The sequence below is a fragment of the Amblyraja radiata genome, chromosome 23 (assembly GCF_010909765.2).
Source record: "Amblyraja radiata isolate CabotCenter1 chromosome 23, sAmbRad1.1.pri, whole genome shotgun sequence".
NCBI lineage: Eukaryota > Metazoa > Chordata > Chondrichthyes > Rajiformes > Rajidae > Amblyraja > Amblyraja radiata.
In genome coordinates, this window is record NC_045978.1 from 184137 (window position 1) to 200164 (window position 16028).

The 16028-nt window shown below is 44.8% G+C and overlaps 1 protein-coding gene across 1 annotated transcript in view; it reads right to left on the minus strand.

Annotated features, from left to right (window-relative positions):
* The window catches only part of dlgap4 (DLG associated protein 4), a 246338-nt gene that overhangs the window by 99498 nt on the left and 130812 nt on the right, over positions 1-16028 (minus strand). The window contains exon 4 of the mRNA XM_033041285.1: positions 14050-14270. Within this exon, the coding sequence (XP_032897176.1) occupies positions 14050-14270 (221 nt within the window). The remainder of the gene's footprint in view (positions 1-14049; positions 14271-16028) is intronic.

A 16028-nucleotide genomic window follows, 5' to 3' on the forward strand; every position in this document is an offset into this window, starting at 1 on the left:
CCTTGATGTGGAAACGAGGTGGCTGCTAATCTCAGCGGAGATGAATCACAGAATCAACAATACCTCTCCACTCCCCAGCAACTACCAATGTTTCATGAAGAAAATGGTTAACATGCCAACTCCTTGACGACAGACCACTGAGAAATAATATGCACACATTATAGCAACAGGCTGCAAAACCATTTAAAAACCATTACAACATAGATGTGTCTTCGTGTCTGGATCTGCAGAATTCCGTCACACATTTGTTGACCATAAAACATGTTGGATAATTGGAAGACTTTTGATTTCTATACTGTGACCCCTGGTGGTGATATTAACTCAATGCACAAACATGTGGTCAAACACAAGGCAATTTTTTAACATATTGACAATATGAAGATGTCAAATAAATATGCAGTGAAATGAATTAGTGATTTCAGGAGGGAAGCTAAATAATAATAAACAACCCACTTCAAAACAATAGAAATATTTTACTCTAATGAAGATTACGATTTTTGTCTGAAAATGTTGTTTAAAATTGTGGAAAATTGAGTAACCAGCACTTTTCTTCATTCAGTCGGGTGTGCCTATAAAATAAAATATCTCCTCATCTTGGCCCCAATCTGAATCCATGTCCTGTGGTCCAAGACTCCTCTGACAATGAAACAACTTCCTTGATCTTAAGCTCTTAAAGAACTCATAAATCCTAAAGGAACATTAAAATTTTCGATGACATCTCTCCTCTTTCTTCCAAATGCTGAGAATATTCCAGTCTCCTCCAGCTCTCCTGACATCACCAGAATCAATCTATGAATCTTTGTCAAACTTCCTTTCTGACAACTACATCCTTCCTTTGGTAAGGAGACTGAAACTGAAAGAACACACAGACCGAGTCTTACCAAGGTCTGATACAGCTGACAAAAAGCTTCCTAGTTCCTGTGTCCCAATCCTCTCATAATAAGCGGCACCATATAACATGCCCTTGCCATTGATTGGTAAACCAGTGCCTATCCAGATGAGCACATGGTAAATAAGACTGATAACTGTGGCCATGGACAGAGGGGGCATTGATCAACTGTCTGTCCATTTACACCTCCCGTATGGACCAGTCTCTATCACACAGACCACTAACCATGTGAGTGTGTATGTCATGGTGTTATACACTGGCTGGGATCATGGCATACCAAACTGTAACAGAATGGGTGGTAAATTTGGTCTCAACCTATGTGAAATAGATAACTTTGGAAAAGCAAAAGGAACAGGTGGCACATAAATATCTCATTCAGCTCAGAAAAGGAGCCTGTTCAAATCAGTCAGTGAGATGTCAAACAATCAAAGAAAGTGCAACTATTGCCAACATTAAAGACAACACAGCAGTTATCTTCTGGAAAACACTGTGAGAAATATAGAACTGATCAAATTTGCTGAGCTACAATTTCTTCAGTACTATTACCTGATGTAAAAAGCATTGAATGCCTTAGAGGTGATGCCAAGGTACTTGGGACCACAAATTGGTGTCAGGATGTGGTGCGAGTACAATACATCTAAGGCGATGGTGCCATTAATCCCCATCTGTGCAGTGATTGCTTGAAAGGACTGGTGGTTGTACAGGAGAGCTGTCACACTGGGAGGCAGAAGGTGCAACGGCTCTCAGTTTGTGCAGAAATCACATCCTGATTCAACTCTAATTGGACCCACAGGCAGTTGCTTTTATATCACATCCAGCATGCTTGTTCTAAGGCTCCAAACATCAATACCAACAAATTATTTTATATTTACTGCCTTTAACATAACTAGATTTGCCAGGATGCTTCCAAGACATCTTATTTGTAAACATATGGCCTCAATTCCACAGAAACCTTTTGGAAAATTGTGTTTTAGGAACAGTATATTGATAATGGTCAGGAGAGATCAGGATCGAATCCGGGTCTCCTGCGCTGTGAGGCAGTAACTCTACCAGCTATCCCACCTGCACCTCCCAATGTGTAGGGACTTGAACATTGTTGAACAATTTCACCATTTTTTAAACATTGTCGTGACATAAAGCCATGTCGTGGAAACAGAGTGAAGGTCCTGATCTTTGAAGGTGGTGTCCACAATTCGGTAAGTCTATGCGTCACTTACAACATAACTGGCTCATGCTGTGGGTGTTAACCTTGTTGCCCAAATACCCATGTCATGTTGAGGTTGATCTTGAATGGAGCAGGATTCTTTAAAGTGCTCTGTTCAGAGTGTGATCATTAATGTATCTCCAATTCTGCTAATGAGAATCAAGCGTGATTGAAGACTTTTTAAGATAAAAATGAAAGCAAACCAAGCATTTATCCCATTAGCTGTACATGCTGCCAACATTTTACAGCCTGACAGGTTAATTTCATCACAGTTAAATGTAGTTTTTGCTTCCCAGATACTTCATGCTTTCTCTCAGTAATGGGCATCAGGGACTGCTCTCCTTGCCATGAAGAGATCAAGTCCCGATCTGCCAGGAAAGATACTGGAGATAGGAGATAATGAATTAATTTAAAAAACTGCCGTTACCTTAAAATAATGCAATGAAGGGAAACATTATCAGTGCAGAATCATACAAAGATGAATGGGTTGGGGAGGCCACATGATTTGCGGGACTTGCAGGAGTCCAGCCAAAAACTAGTCTGACACGAGATGTGACGTGTTTATTCTCTCCAATACAGCTCCCTCCTCCATCCAGGTCACGGGCGTTGCCCGGCCTTAAATACCAACTCAGGTACCGAACACATGACTCGCGCCTCCCACACCAAGACGCCGCCCTTGAGAGCCGATGGTTCGTTGTGCCCTTGGGTTGCCACCAGGTGCCGCCACATGACCCCCCCCCCAGAACCAGAGGCACCGAACCGGACGGGACGCCAAATGAGGCGGTCCAAACGCGCAGATACAATCCCACGCCTCGGGCGCTTGCTCGGTTCGGGAGAATCTCCTGGAGCCCGCGACGGCGGACGCCCGCGACGGGGAGGTTGAGCCACATGGACTGGCTCGCTTGGGTCCAAGTGGGCTGGATTCAAATGACCCACAGACACCGTTTCACGCCGGTCTCCCATGTCCAAAACAAATGCAGTAAGCCCGTGACCCAGCACGCGAAAGGGGCCTTCATACGGGCGCTGCAAGGGTGACCTGTGGGAGTCACGGCAAAGAAAAACGTACGGGCAGCTCATCAGTGGCAGTGGCACATGGGAAAGGGCCACTCCATGACCCGACGTTGGGATGGGAGACAGAGCGCCGACCCTCTCCCGCAAGCGGATCAGCACTGATGACGGGGGTTCCTGGGACTCAGCAGCAGGGACAAACTCCCCGGGGACGGTGAGCGGAACACCATGTACCAACTCCGCGGAGGATGATGACAGATCCTCCATGGGGGCCGTCCGAATCCCCAACAGGACCCACGGCAACTCGTCCATCCACCCAGGGCCTGTGAGACGAGCCTTCAGGGCAGCCTTCAGACAGCGGTGGAACCGCTCCACCAAACCATTTGACTGGCGATGGTACGCTGTAGAACGGAGGATGTCCCCGACAATTATCACCCTGTTCGGGTTGTTCGAGTTCCTGACTCCAGATCAGAAGACTGCGTGTTCGAATCACGTCGGGGTCACCAGTGTAGCGGGGACTCGCAGGAGTCCAGCCAAAAACTATTCGGACACAAGTTGTGTGGACTAGACATGTTTATCCCTCTCCAATACAACTCCCTCCTTACTCCAGGTCACGGGCATTGCCCAGCCTTAAATACCAACTCAGGTACCAACCCCGTGTCGAACGCCTCCCACACCAAGACGCCGCCCTCTAGAGCCGATGGTTCGTTGTGCCCTCGGGTTGCCACCAGGTGCCGCCACACAGAGATAATTTCCTCATTCCAGATGCGCCAACTGTTCCCAAGTTTCTTTGGGCACCAGAGAAGTAATATATTCTTCACCGCATTCTGCACCGCATTCTACACCGCATTCTTCACCGCATTCTGCACCGCATTCTACACCGCATTCTACACCGCATTCTTCACCGCATTCTGCACCGCATTCTGCACCGCATTCTGCACCGCATTCTGCACCGCATTCTACACCGCATTCTTCACCGCATTCTGCACCGCATTCTGCACCGCATTCTACACCGCATTCTTCACCGCGTTCTACACCGCGTTCTACACCGCGTTCTACACCGCGTTCTATACCGCATTCTTCACCGCATTCTACACCGCATTCTACACCGCATTCTTCACCGCATTCTGCACCGCATTCTACACCGCATTCTACACCGCATTCTTCACCGCGTTCTACACCGCGTTCTACACCGCATTCTACACCTCTCCATCTGGCCTGAACTCTGTCACGGTTAGATGTAGCAGGTGGGCAGAGATGAAGATTTAAATAAATGTAACGCCCTCAGTGAGGAAGTCTGGTCCTCGGCAGCTCCAAATAAACAAGGAGCCTGAAGAAGGATCTTGACCCAAAACGTCACCTATTCCTTTTCCCCAGAGATGCTGCCTGACCCACTGAGTTACTCCAGCATTTTGCGTTTATCTTCAGTTTAAACTAGCACCTGTAGTCCCTTCCTACACAAGGAGCAACAATACAGTGTGCGCTAGATATACACAGAAGGCCTCTGTCAGCTTCATCCATCACTTGAGAACATATAAAACCAGAGTCTTCCTCAACCGTAGGAGCCTGGAGAAGGGGAGGAAGTTTAACGGAGGTCGCTGCTATGATTTCCCAGGTTCAAGACTGTTCAGGGAATTTAAATATCATCGCTTCTGAGGGGCGATTGAAACAAATACACATTGTGTGTGAAGACCAGGCAGTGAGCCCTTTGTCCCTTCACTCCTGGCCACTACATGGGGTGAACAATGGATCAGCGAGAGTTTCATCACCTGCCGATGAGTGAATGACGGAGGAAATGAAACCAGCTCAGTGAACGTGAAATCAGCCTATGGGCAGATGCTGCTGGTAATTAGAGTCAGTAGGTAATTGAATAATTTCATCAATACCAGGACATTAGTGTCGATTAAACATAATGAGAGGTGTTCTTGGCTGTGCTCGGGGGCGCCCTCTGCAGCTTTCCTATGCCACTGCGCTGTACATGAGCTGTGTGACTGGGCTGAATATTGTCAACAAGCTGGACTGACGTTAGCAACATTCTGTTGCATGGTCTTCTGGCCCGTTGTGGTCTGAGCTGTGTGCAGGGCTTGCACAGACAAGGAAGCACCTTCTTTTCAAATACAGACTCATTCAAATGCATCTAGCAATACCAGACATTTAGTTCAGTTTATTATTTAGTTTAGTCTAATTTATTATCGTCACGTTTGTCGAGGTACAGTGAAAAGCTTTTGTTGTTGCGTACTATCCAGTCAGCAGAAAGACAATACATGATTACAATCTAGCCGTCCACAGTGTACAGATACAGGATAAAGGGAATAACATTTGGTGCAAAGTAAAGTCCAGTAAAGTCCGATTAAAGATAGTCTGAGAGTCTCCAATGAGGTAGATGGTAGTGTAAGAAAGAACTGCAGATGCTGGTTTAAATAGACATAAAATGCTGAAGTAGCTCAACGGGTGAGTTACTCTTCAGTCTGAAGAAGGGTTTCGACCCGAAATATTGCACATTCCTTCTCTCCAGAGATGCTGCCTCACCCGCAAGGTAGATTGTAGGTTAGGACCGCTCTCTAGTTGATGAGAGGATTGTCCAACTGTTATCAAGCAACAGAGCCAAATAAATTAGTCCACATCTTGGCTGCCAGTGTGGCCCAGTTAGTCCCTCAGTCCCCTCACCCCTCAGTCACTCACCCTACCACCCCTCAGACAGTGACCCTCCAACACCTCAGATAGTCCCTCACCTTGAATAGTCACTCCCCCTCCCCCCCCTGTCTCCCCACCCCTCTGTCCCCTCACCCTCCCACCCTTGGGCCATCCAACACCTTGGTCCCTCAGCTTGGCCCAACCTCAGATAATCAACTCCCCCCCACCACACAGCTCAGTTAGTCCCCTCACCTCTCAGTTATTCTCCCCCCCCCTCCACTCAGTGATGTTCCGTGCTGTTGTGTGTTCATTCCCTCCACAGACACTGACCCACACACTGAGTTCCTCCAGCACTTTGTTTTTTACAACAGACTATACTTTGAACAATACATCAATGGTTGAAAATTGCTCGTTAACATCCTGAGATCAAAAAAGATGCACAGAAAATGCAAGTCCTTTCAGATTGGGCAGATGAGACGATATCCCAGTAATTCCAATCTGTGCATCGTAGGGTTACACTGCTCACCATAATGTTTGGGACAAAGACCCATCATTTATTTATTTGCCTCTGTACTCCACAATTTGAGATTTGTAATAGAAAAAAAATCACATGTGGTTAAAGTCAGATTTTAATAAAGGCTGTTTTTATACATTTTGGTTTCACCCTGTAGAAATTACAGCAGTGTTTATACATAGTCTCCCCATTTTAGGGCACCATAATGTAGTGATGTTACAAAACTTACCTTCAGCGGCGCTGCAGTTCTGCCACTGGCCGTGTGCGCGACTTTAAGGGAGGGGGCGGTGGGGGGGGAGGGGCGGGCTGCTCGGGCTGCTCGGGCTGCTAGCTGATGCAGAAAAATCGTTCCGACTTCAATTACCGATCTTTTTTTTTTAAATCGCGAGACAATTTCATAATTATATTAAAATAAAAAGCGACTTCTAACGCCTACAACATGACGGATCTCAAGTACGGGACAAAACACGGTGTTAGTCGTTTATTTTACATATAAACTTGCTTCTTGGGATGACTTTCATCAATCCTCTATAAGCGAAAATGTGATTTGGGCCCCATACGAACCGGTAGTGTTTTTCCTGCCGATATGGGATTCAAATTCACCGCAAATGCAACGTTCCAATCGATTGCGTTCCAGAAGCAAGATGATTAAAATGCCTATTTTGTTTGGAGATAAGCCGTGAAAATTGTCTATATTTTGTCTTAATCTCTCTCTCCATGATCATTATTTTTAAACTAAATATTCACAACAGTTTGAGTCACATGTATTGTACAAAAAACAATAATTTGATATTTTGGGTGGATGTTTCTAGATTAATTTATGGGAATTAAACATTAAATTCCTTCCATCTGGGATATAAATTCATGACAGTGAGATTTAAAAATCATGTTATATTGTGAATTCTTGTGTGAATGGGATTAGTTTGTTATTTGGATACTTAGGCTACTTAAAAAAATTATCCTTTTCTCAAGAAATGGAATCTACAGCACATTGTTAGTGGGAAAGTAGTGGGCAGAAAGGCATGTCATGCGTGGTTTGAAGAGCAAAAACATGTAGTTTACAATGCCAACATTGAAAAGTTGAGGAAAAACAAGGTGTACAGAGTTGCTTATTGGTTACAATCTGAGGAGTATGATGATGCTACTGATTATGATATGCCAATGTACCAGCTAGCAACTGATCTTCTCCATAAAGACTTGGTCTATTGCTAGAAATTGTAATTTATTTACCTATCTGTTACAGACGTACAGCATATAATACAATAATATTAAAGTTCTGATTTGAGAATATCACATTTTTGAATTTTCAAGGCAGTCTGGGTGTTTATTACTATTTCCGTCACAACGGTCAATTTTGTAATTAGCTACAATTAGGTAATTAACTAATTATATGCTTTAATTTCAGGTCATCCAAGTAAGATGTTTTATATTTGTTTCCGAATGCTTCAATCTATAATAACTGAAAATTTCATTCTTGTTTTTTAAGAAAGTTATTGGCTTTTGACTGTCCTCGATCACAGCTTTTGTGTTAAGTCAATGGAAAAGCAAGATGCTAATTTCCGAGTATGAAAATGGCCATAACTTTTTAAATACTGAAGATATGAAAGTGAATTAGGTGTCAAATTAAACTTATTTTTATGCTTTATCTGATGGGATTTTAAAATCTCAAAATGTTGTAACGTTGCTACATAATGTTTGGGACACAGCAATGACACGTAAATAAATGTAGTCATGCATGAAGCCTGCGATTCATGGACATCACCAGTTGCTGGGTGTCTTCTCTGGTGATGCTCTGCCAGGCCTGTATTGCAGCCATCTTTAGCTTATGCTTGTTTTGGGGGCTAGTCCCCTTCAGTTTTCTCTTCAGCATATAAAAGACATGCACAATTGGGTTTCAGATCAGGTGATTGACTTGCCCACTCAAGAATTGACCATTTTCTAGCTTTGAAAAACTCCTTTGTTGCTTTAGTAGTATGCTTGGGATCATTGTCTTGCTGTAAAATGAACCGCCGGCCAATGAGTTTTGAGGCATTTGTTTGAACTTGAGCAGATAGGATGTGTCTATACACTTCAGAATTCATTATGCTACTACCATCAGCAGTTGGTATAATCAATGAAGATAAGTGAGCCAGTACCTTCAACAGCCATACATGCCCAGGCCATAACACCCCCACCACCGTGTTTCGCAGATGAGGTGGTGTGCTTTGGATCTTGGGCAGTTCCTCCTCTCCTCCATACTTTGCTCTTGCCATCACTCTGATACAAGTCGATCTTCATCTCATCTGTCCACAAGACCTTTATCCAGAACTGTGGTTGCTCTTTTAAATACTTCTTGGCAAACTGTAATCTGGCCATCATATTTTTGCAGCTAATCAGTGGTTTGCATCTTGCACTGTAGCCTCTGTATTTCTGTTCATGAAGTCCTCTGCGGACAGTGGTCATTGACAAATCCACACCTGACTCCTGAAGAATGTTTCTGATCTGTCGGACAGGTGTTTGTGGATATTTCTTTATTATTAGCAATGTTACAAAATTTTGAGATTTTAAAAATCAAGTCTGTAATTTATCCCATCAGATAAAGCATAAAAAGAAGTTTAATTTGACACCTAATTCACTTTCATATCTCAAGTATTTAAAATGTTATGGCCATTTTCATACTCGGAAATGAGCATCTTGTTCCATATTGATTTTCTATGGACATAACAAAAAAGCTGTGATCGTGAACAGTCAAAAGCCTATAACTTTCTTAAAAATTAAGAGAACTGAATGAAATTTTCAGTTATCATAGATTGAAGCATTCTGAAACAAATATAAAATAATCTTACTTGGATGACCTGAAATTAAAGCATATAATTAGTTAGTTACCTAATTGTAGCTAATTTCAGACTTCAATTACTAGATCTAAACATCTATCCATTTTTTAATAAATGATTAACATTTTTAAATAGCCTAAATGTCCAAATAATATTCACAAATAATTCACAATAAAACATGATTTTTAAATCTCATTTACATTAATTTATAGACCAAATGGAAGGAATTTAGTGTTCAATTGCTGTAAATAAATGCCCATTTAAATCAGCTTTCCAGTGGGTTCCTGTGAACGCGCTGGTTTGGAACGTTCACATTGCGGTAGATTTGTGCCCCCAAATGCCCAGAAAAATACTGCGGGATATAATGGGGCCAAAATGAGCTACTCGCAATATTAAACTTTGTATAAAGGGATCTTAAGAAGCCCTTTTTAATGTAAAAATATGCAACCTACCTTCAGTTGCCTGCTTTATGAGACCCTGCGGTTGCTGGCGGTCGCGGGTTTAGAGATTGATTTTTAAACTACTATAACTATTATTCAAGGCCTTTAAAACTAATAATAGCTTTTGCGACGGGGACTTCCAGCGATTTTTCGTTAATAATTAACTAGGCTGAACATCTTCGATTTGAACAGCCTAGAGAAAATCGCGTTTTAAACCCGCCCCCTCTAAACGGCGCCAAAATCGTGCACACCCGCAGCGGCAGATTTTCAACGATGCTTCAGGTAGGCTTTGCAACATACCTATTATTATAGATAGAATTCTTCTGTCATCAGCTGTGGTGGTCTTCCTTGGCCTGCCAGTCCCTTTGTGATTAGTAAGCTAACCAGTGCTCTCTTTCTTCTTAATGATGTTCCAAACAGTTGATTTTGGTAAGTCTAAGGGTTGGCTGGTGTCTCTAACAGTTTTATTCTTGTTTCTCAGTTTCATAATGGCTTCTTTAACTTTCATTGGCACAACTTTAGTCCTCATGTTGATAAACACCAATAAAAGTTTCCAGAGGTGATGGAAAGACTGGAGGAAAGACTAGGTGCTGAGAGCTCTCTTAAACCTGCATTAAGGAGGCAATTAAACACACCTGAGCAATTACAAACACCTGTGAAGCCATGTGTCCCAAACATTATGGTGCCCTGAAATGGGGGGACTATGTATAAACACGGCTGTAATTTCTACACGGTGAAACCCGTGTGAGGACGTGGCGCCGACGGACGAGAGGCCGAAGCAAAGAAGTTGAAGCCAAAGAACCGAATGGAAACGAGGCTGAAAGGCCAATAAACCGAAGGATTACAAATAGGAAACGCCTAAAAACCGAAAGGGCGGGACGCCTTAAAGCAAACTCACCGAATTGCCGCTCTGTCGAAACGCCACCTACCCAAAAGGCGACGCCACCTACAGGCCAACGGTCCAACTGCCGCTTTTCGTTGCCGGGGGGCGGGACTTGTCAGCGATTGGTCCAGACCCCCGCGCCCATCACATCACTGTGAAGGCATGAACATTGTCCCAAACCTCCGCTCCACCCGACCCACAGCCTGCGGATGGTGGCCATAGGACAGTGGGGGCTGTCCCGAGGGATGCGCACCTTCGGCTGCTTTCAACTTGGTGCTTGTGTGGGAAAATGAACCCCACGCTCCCATCTCCCCCTTCTCTCTCCCCCTCTCTCTCCCCCTCTCTCTCTCTCTCCCTTCTCTCTCTCCCTTCTCTCTCCTCCTCTCTCCCCCCTCTTCTCTCTCCTCCTCTCTCTCCCTCATCTCTCTCTCCTCCTCTCTCCCCCCTCTTCTCTCTCTCCTCCGACTCCACCCGTGGGAGCGTCCCACAGTCACTGACCGCGATGCACCGCCATTGGACCACAGCCCCTGCGGGTAGAGATGGAAGAGAGAGAGAAGGGAGAGAGGGGGAGAGAGAAGGGAGAGAGAGAAGGGAGGGAGAGAGAAGGGAGAGAGGAGGAGAAGAGAGAAGAGAGAAGAGTGGACAGAGAGGGGGGGAGACTGGAGCATGGGGTTCATTTTCCCACACAAGCCATAGGTGACTGGGAAATCTGAACCCAAGCACCAAGTTGAAAGCAGCCGAAGGTGCGCATCTCTCGGGACAGCCCCCACTCTCCCACGGACACCATCCGCAGGCTGTGGGTCGGGTGGAGCGGAGGTTTGGGACAATGTTCATGCCTTCACAGTGATGTGATGGACGCGGGGTTCTGGACCAATCGCTGATGTCCCACCCCCGGCAATGTCATGTCCATTATTGGACGTTTCTGTTGAGCGGCAGTCGGCACGTTGGCCTGTAGGCGACGCCGCCGTTTGGGTAGGTGGCGTTTCGACTGAGCGGCTAATCGGTAAGTTTGCGTTTAGGCGACGCAGCTTTTCGGTTCGTTGGCTTTTAGGCGTCCCACCCTTTCGGTTAGTAAGCGTTTCGTCTTCGGACTCTTTCCGTTTATTGGCGTTTCGGTCTCGTTTCCATTCGGTTCTTTGGCTTCGACCTCTTTGCTTCAGCTTCTTGTCTGTCGGTGCCAAGTTCGGGTACCGGTGAAAACAAAATGTATAAAAATACTCTTTAATAAATGTGCACTTTTTAATCAATGTGCGCTTGATCAATGTCTCTTTAATCAATATGCACTTTAACCACATAAGATTTTTTTTCTATTACAAAACTCAAATTGTGGAGTACAGAGGCAAATAAATAAATGATGGGTCTTTGTCCCAAACATTATGGAGGGCTCTGTATGTGGGAAGAAATATGCAAATATATTAAAATAAAATAGTTCTTTAAATGTGTAAGAAGGAACTGCAGATGCTGGTTTAAACCAAAGATAGACACAAAATGCTGGAGTAACTCAGCGTGACAGGCAGTGTCTCTGGAGAGAAGGAATGGGTGATGTTTCGGATCGAGCCCATTCTTTGGACTTCTTTAAATGTTCACTTTACATATATCTTGTTTAGTAACGTGAGGACTGGAAAGGATAGTAACTGTGAGTGTTCCAGCTGAAATGCGTTCTAATTACATTAGTCCATAGATCCATAGGTTCTTGGAGCAAAATTAGACCATTCGGCCCATCAAGTCTACTCCGCCATTCAATCATGGCTGATCTATCTTTCCCTCTCAACCCCCATTCTCCTGCCTTCTCCCCATAACCCCTGACACCCGTACTGATCAAGTATACATTACCATTAAATAGTTTTGTCTGATAATATAAATGTTGATGTAAATCTATAATTACTGACTCAATAATGGTGAGTACACATCGCTGATATATGCACCATACAGATATGTAAGTATGTAAGTACTGACTATCACACAGACAGAATGTCACCTCTACCTGTTGACCACAATTGTTCAGCTTTGCTACAATATCCCATCAATGATTCAGGTTATGTTGGTCAGGTGCAACAATGGCATCAAAGTCAGGCACATCCCTGTTGCCAATATCACGAAGGACGTACTGACTCCCTGAGCCTCAACCTTCACGCCCGGCTGCCATCAACAAAATATTCTACAAGTGTTCGACTATGTTTGTTTTTAAAGTGCTCTATAAATAAAATAATAATAATTATTATTATTATTAAACCAATTTCAAGGCATCTCTTATTTTGCCCTTCAGGTTAGTTTGGACAGAGGAGTGAATAACAAGTTACATTAGGGGTCGGCAGCCTATGGCCCATGGGCCAGATCCGACCCGTAACCCGAAATCATCCGGCCCGCAGGCGGTTTTTTTTCAATTAGTTTCCGCGACCTGGGTGCTACAGCCAGTCCCGGGGCACGCAGGTGAGCTGGGTGGTACAGCCAGTCCCAGGGGGCACGCAGGTGAGCTGGGTGGTACAGCCAGTCCCGAGGCACGCAGGTGAGCTGGGTGGTACAGCCAGTCCCAGGGGCACGCAGGTGAGCTGGGTGGTACAGCCAGTCCCGGGGCACGCAGGTGAGCTGGGTGGTACAGCCAGTCCCGAGGCACGCAGGTGAGCTGGGTGGTACAGCCAGTCCCGGGGCACGCAGGTGAGCTGGGTGGTACAGCCAGTCCCGGGGGGCACGCAGGTGAGCTGGGTGGTACAGCCAGTCCCGGGACACGCAGGCGAGCTGGGACCTGCAGAAAACGAATTAAAAACGTGAAACCGAATGCGAAAAACAACACCAAGTGTCACACTATGGCGATAGATGCGGCCCGCCATCCGCTCACAGACGTGGGTCCTGGCCCTTATGCAGAACAAGGTTGCCGACTCCTGAGTTACATTTTATGTGCGTATGTAGGTATCACCAAAACTAGCTCATCATTACACAGTATTCCTGAGGATTTACTTCCTCCCCACAGCACCAATTCACATCTACAACTCACGTTTGACAAATGGACGTGTGTTCAGGGGACTGAGCCGCCCACCAACACATTCTTTGCCCAAAATCATCGTTGCCATTGACCGATCGAAAAGTACAATCTAATGCCGGCAGGAAAATGTCAAACATTTTCCATGTGAGCAGAGTCTGATTTTTAAGAATATTATTGTAACTCCCTACTGAGAATCTGGTTACTATCTGAGACTTCTGACGGTAAGGGACAAGTCATGGAGTCATAGCTGAGTTATCTTGGATTTGTCACCTCAAGCCTCTCGCATTTGCTCATTGCAGTGATGGTCCTTGCCTTGTATAGATTGGTTGCTTCACCAATGCAATGCTTTATTATTAGAAGCTCCACCTACTACACTTCATATTATCACAACCCAACTCGTGCTGGCAGTCCATGCTGTTCCACAGTGGAAGCAACACGCTGGAGTGTGATATATGTGTGTTTCAATAAATACTGTTGCACCATGTTTGTGAGGATGACTGGGTCAATTGACACCTTGCACTAGGGTCTGCAATTTGGAAACACTTGATTTCAGGAACTTTTCAATAACATGGAGATTTCGCTAAAGAATGTGAAGAGCATGGAAATGAAACATCCTGATTGCTGATGGGAAAGTAGATCTGAGCATCAGAGTAAGATCAAAGCGAAAGGAAGGGAGGGACTCACTTGCGCTGGCTGATCTGCTCACTCAGGGACTGTTGCGTGGCCTTCAGGTAACTCTGCCGTCGTGCTGCTGTCTTTGGCGATGGTTTGGGGCTCATCTCAGAGTCTTCACTGTCATCGTCTCCCATCGCCTTAATGTAACTGCCACTGCGCATCCGTCGACAGGGAATCTCCCCGACTCTTCCTCGTGAAAGGGTGCTATTCCAATCATCATGAAGAGGAACCTGCTCAAGATGGAGAACTTATTAGACCAACCACTTCCTACTTCACATAGAAAGCAACAGCAGAGTGGTTCGAGGAAGACTGGCCATGCAAAGTGACAACATGTAATGTTGCTCAAAACTTGCAGAAAAAAATGCTTGACCCTGTCAAACGATGCAGACGAGGACAGCATCCATCCACCCGACTGTCAGGTGGAATTGTTAACACCAATAAAAGCACCAACATGCTCAAAGGCCAGCCTGAAAATATCCCATCCAAAGTGAGTGGTCATTTTGTGATTACAGGTTATATATATTCTATATTACAGACCATATACATTCTATATCACACACCACGTATATTCTATATTACAGACCATATATATTCTATATCACATACCATATATATTCTATATCACAGACCATATATATTCTATATCACAGACCATATATATTCTATATCACAGACCATATATATTCTATATCACAGACCATATACAGTACATTCAGAAAGTATTCAGCCCCCTTCACTTCTTCCACGTTTTGTTACGTTACAGCCTTATTCTAAAATGGATTAAATTCATTTTTTTAATCAACAATCCACACACAATAGCCGACAATAAAAAAGCGAAAACAGGTGTTTAGAAATTTTTGCAAAATAATTTAAAATAAATAACTGAAATATCACATTTACATAAGTATTCAGACCCTTTACTCAGTACTTTATTGAGGCACCTTTGGCAGTGATTACAACCTCAAGTCTTCTTGGGTATCACGCTACAAGTTTGACACACCTGTATTTGGGTAATTTCTCCCATTCTTTTCTGCAGATCCTCTCAAGCTCTGTCAGGTTGGATGGGGAGTGTTGATACACAGCTATTTTCAGGTCCCTCCAGAGATATTCGATCGGGTTCAAGTCCGGGCTCTGGCTGGGCCACTCAAGGACATTCACAGACCTGTCACAAAGCCACTCTTGCGTTGTCTTGGCTGTGTGCATAGGGTCATTGTCCAGTTGGAAGGTGAACCTCCACCCCAGTCTGAGGTCCTGAATGCTCTGGAGCAGGTCTTCATCAAGGATCTCTCAGTACTTTGCTCCGTTCATCTTTCCCTCGATCCTGACTAGTCTCCCAGTTCCTGCCGCTGAAATATATATTACCACAGCATGATGCTGCCACCACCATGCTTCACCGTAGGTATGGTATTGGCCAGGTGATGAGCGGTGACTGGTTTCCTCCAGACATGACGCTTGGCATTCAGGCCAACGAATTCAATCTTGGTTTCATCAGGTCAGGGAATCTTGTTTAGGTGCCTTTTGGCAAACTCCAAGCGGGCTGTCATGTGTCTTTAACTGAGGAGTGGCTTCTGTCTGGCCACTCTACAATAAAAGCCTGATTGGTGGAGTGCTGCAGATATAGTTGTCCTTCTGGAAGTTTCCCCCATCTCCACAAAGGAACTCTGGAGCTCTGTCAGAGTGACCATCGGGTTCTTGGTCACCTCCCTGACCAAGGCCCTTCTCCCCCGATTGCTCAGTTTGGCCGGGCGGCCAGCTCTATGAAGAGTCCTGGTGGTTCCAAAGTTCTTCCATTTAAGAATGACGGAGGCCACTGTGCTCTTCGGGACCTGCAATGCTGCAGAAATTGTTTTATACCCTTCCCCAGATCTGTGCCTCAACACAATCCTGTCTCGGAGGTCTACAGACAATTCCTTCATCTTCATGGCTTGGTTTTCGCTCTGACATGCACTGCCATCTGTGGGACCTTATTTAGACAGGTGTGTTCCTTT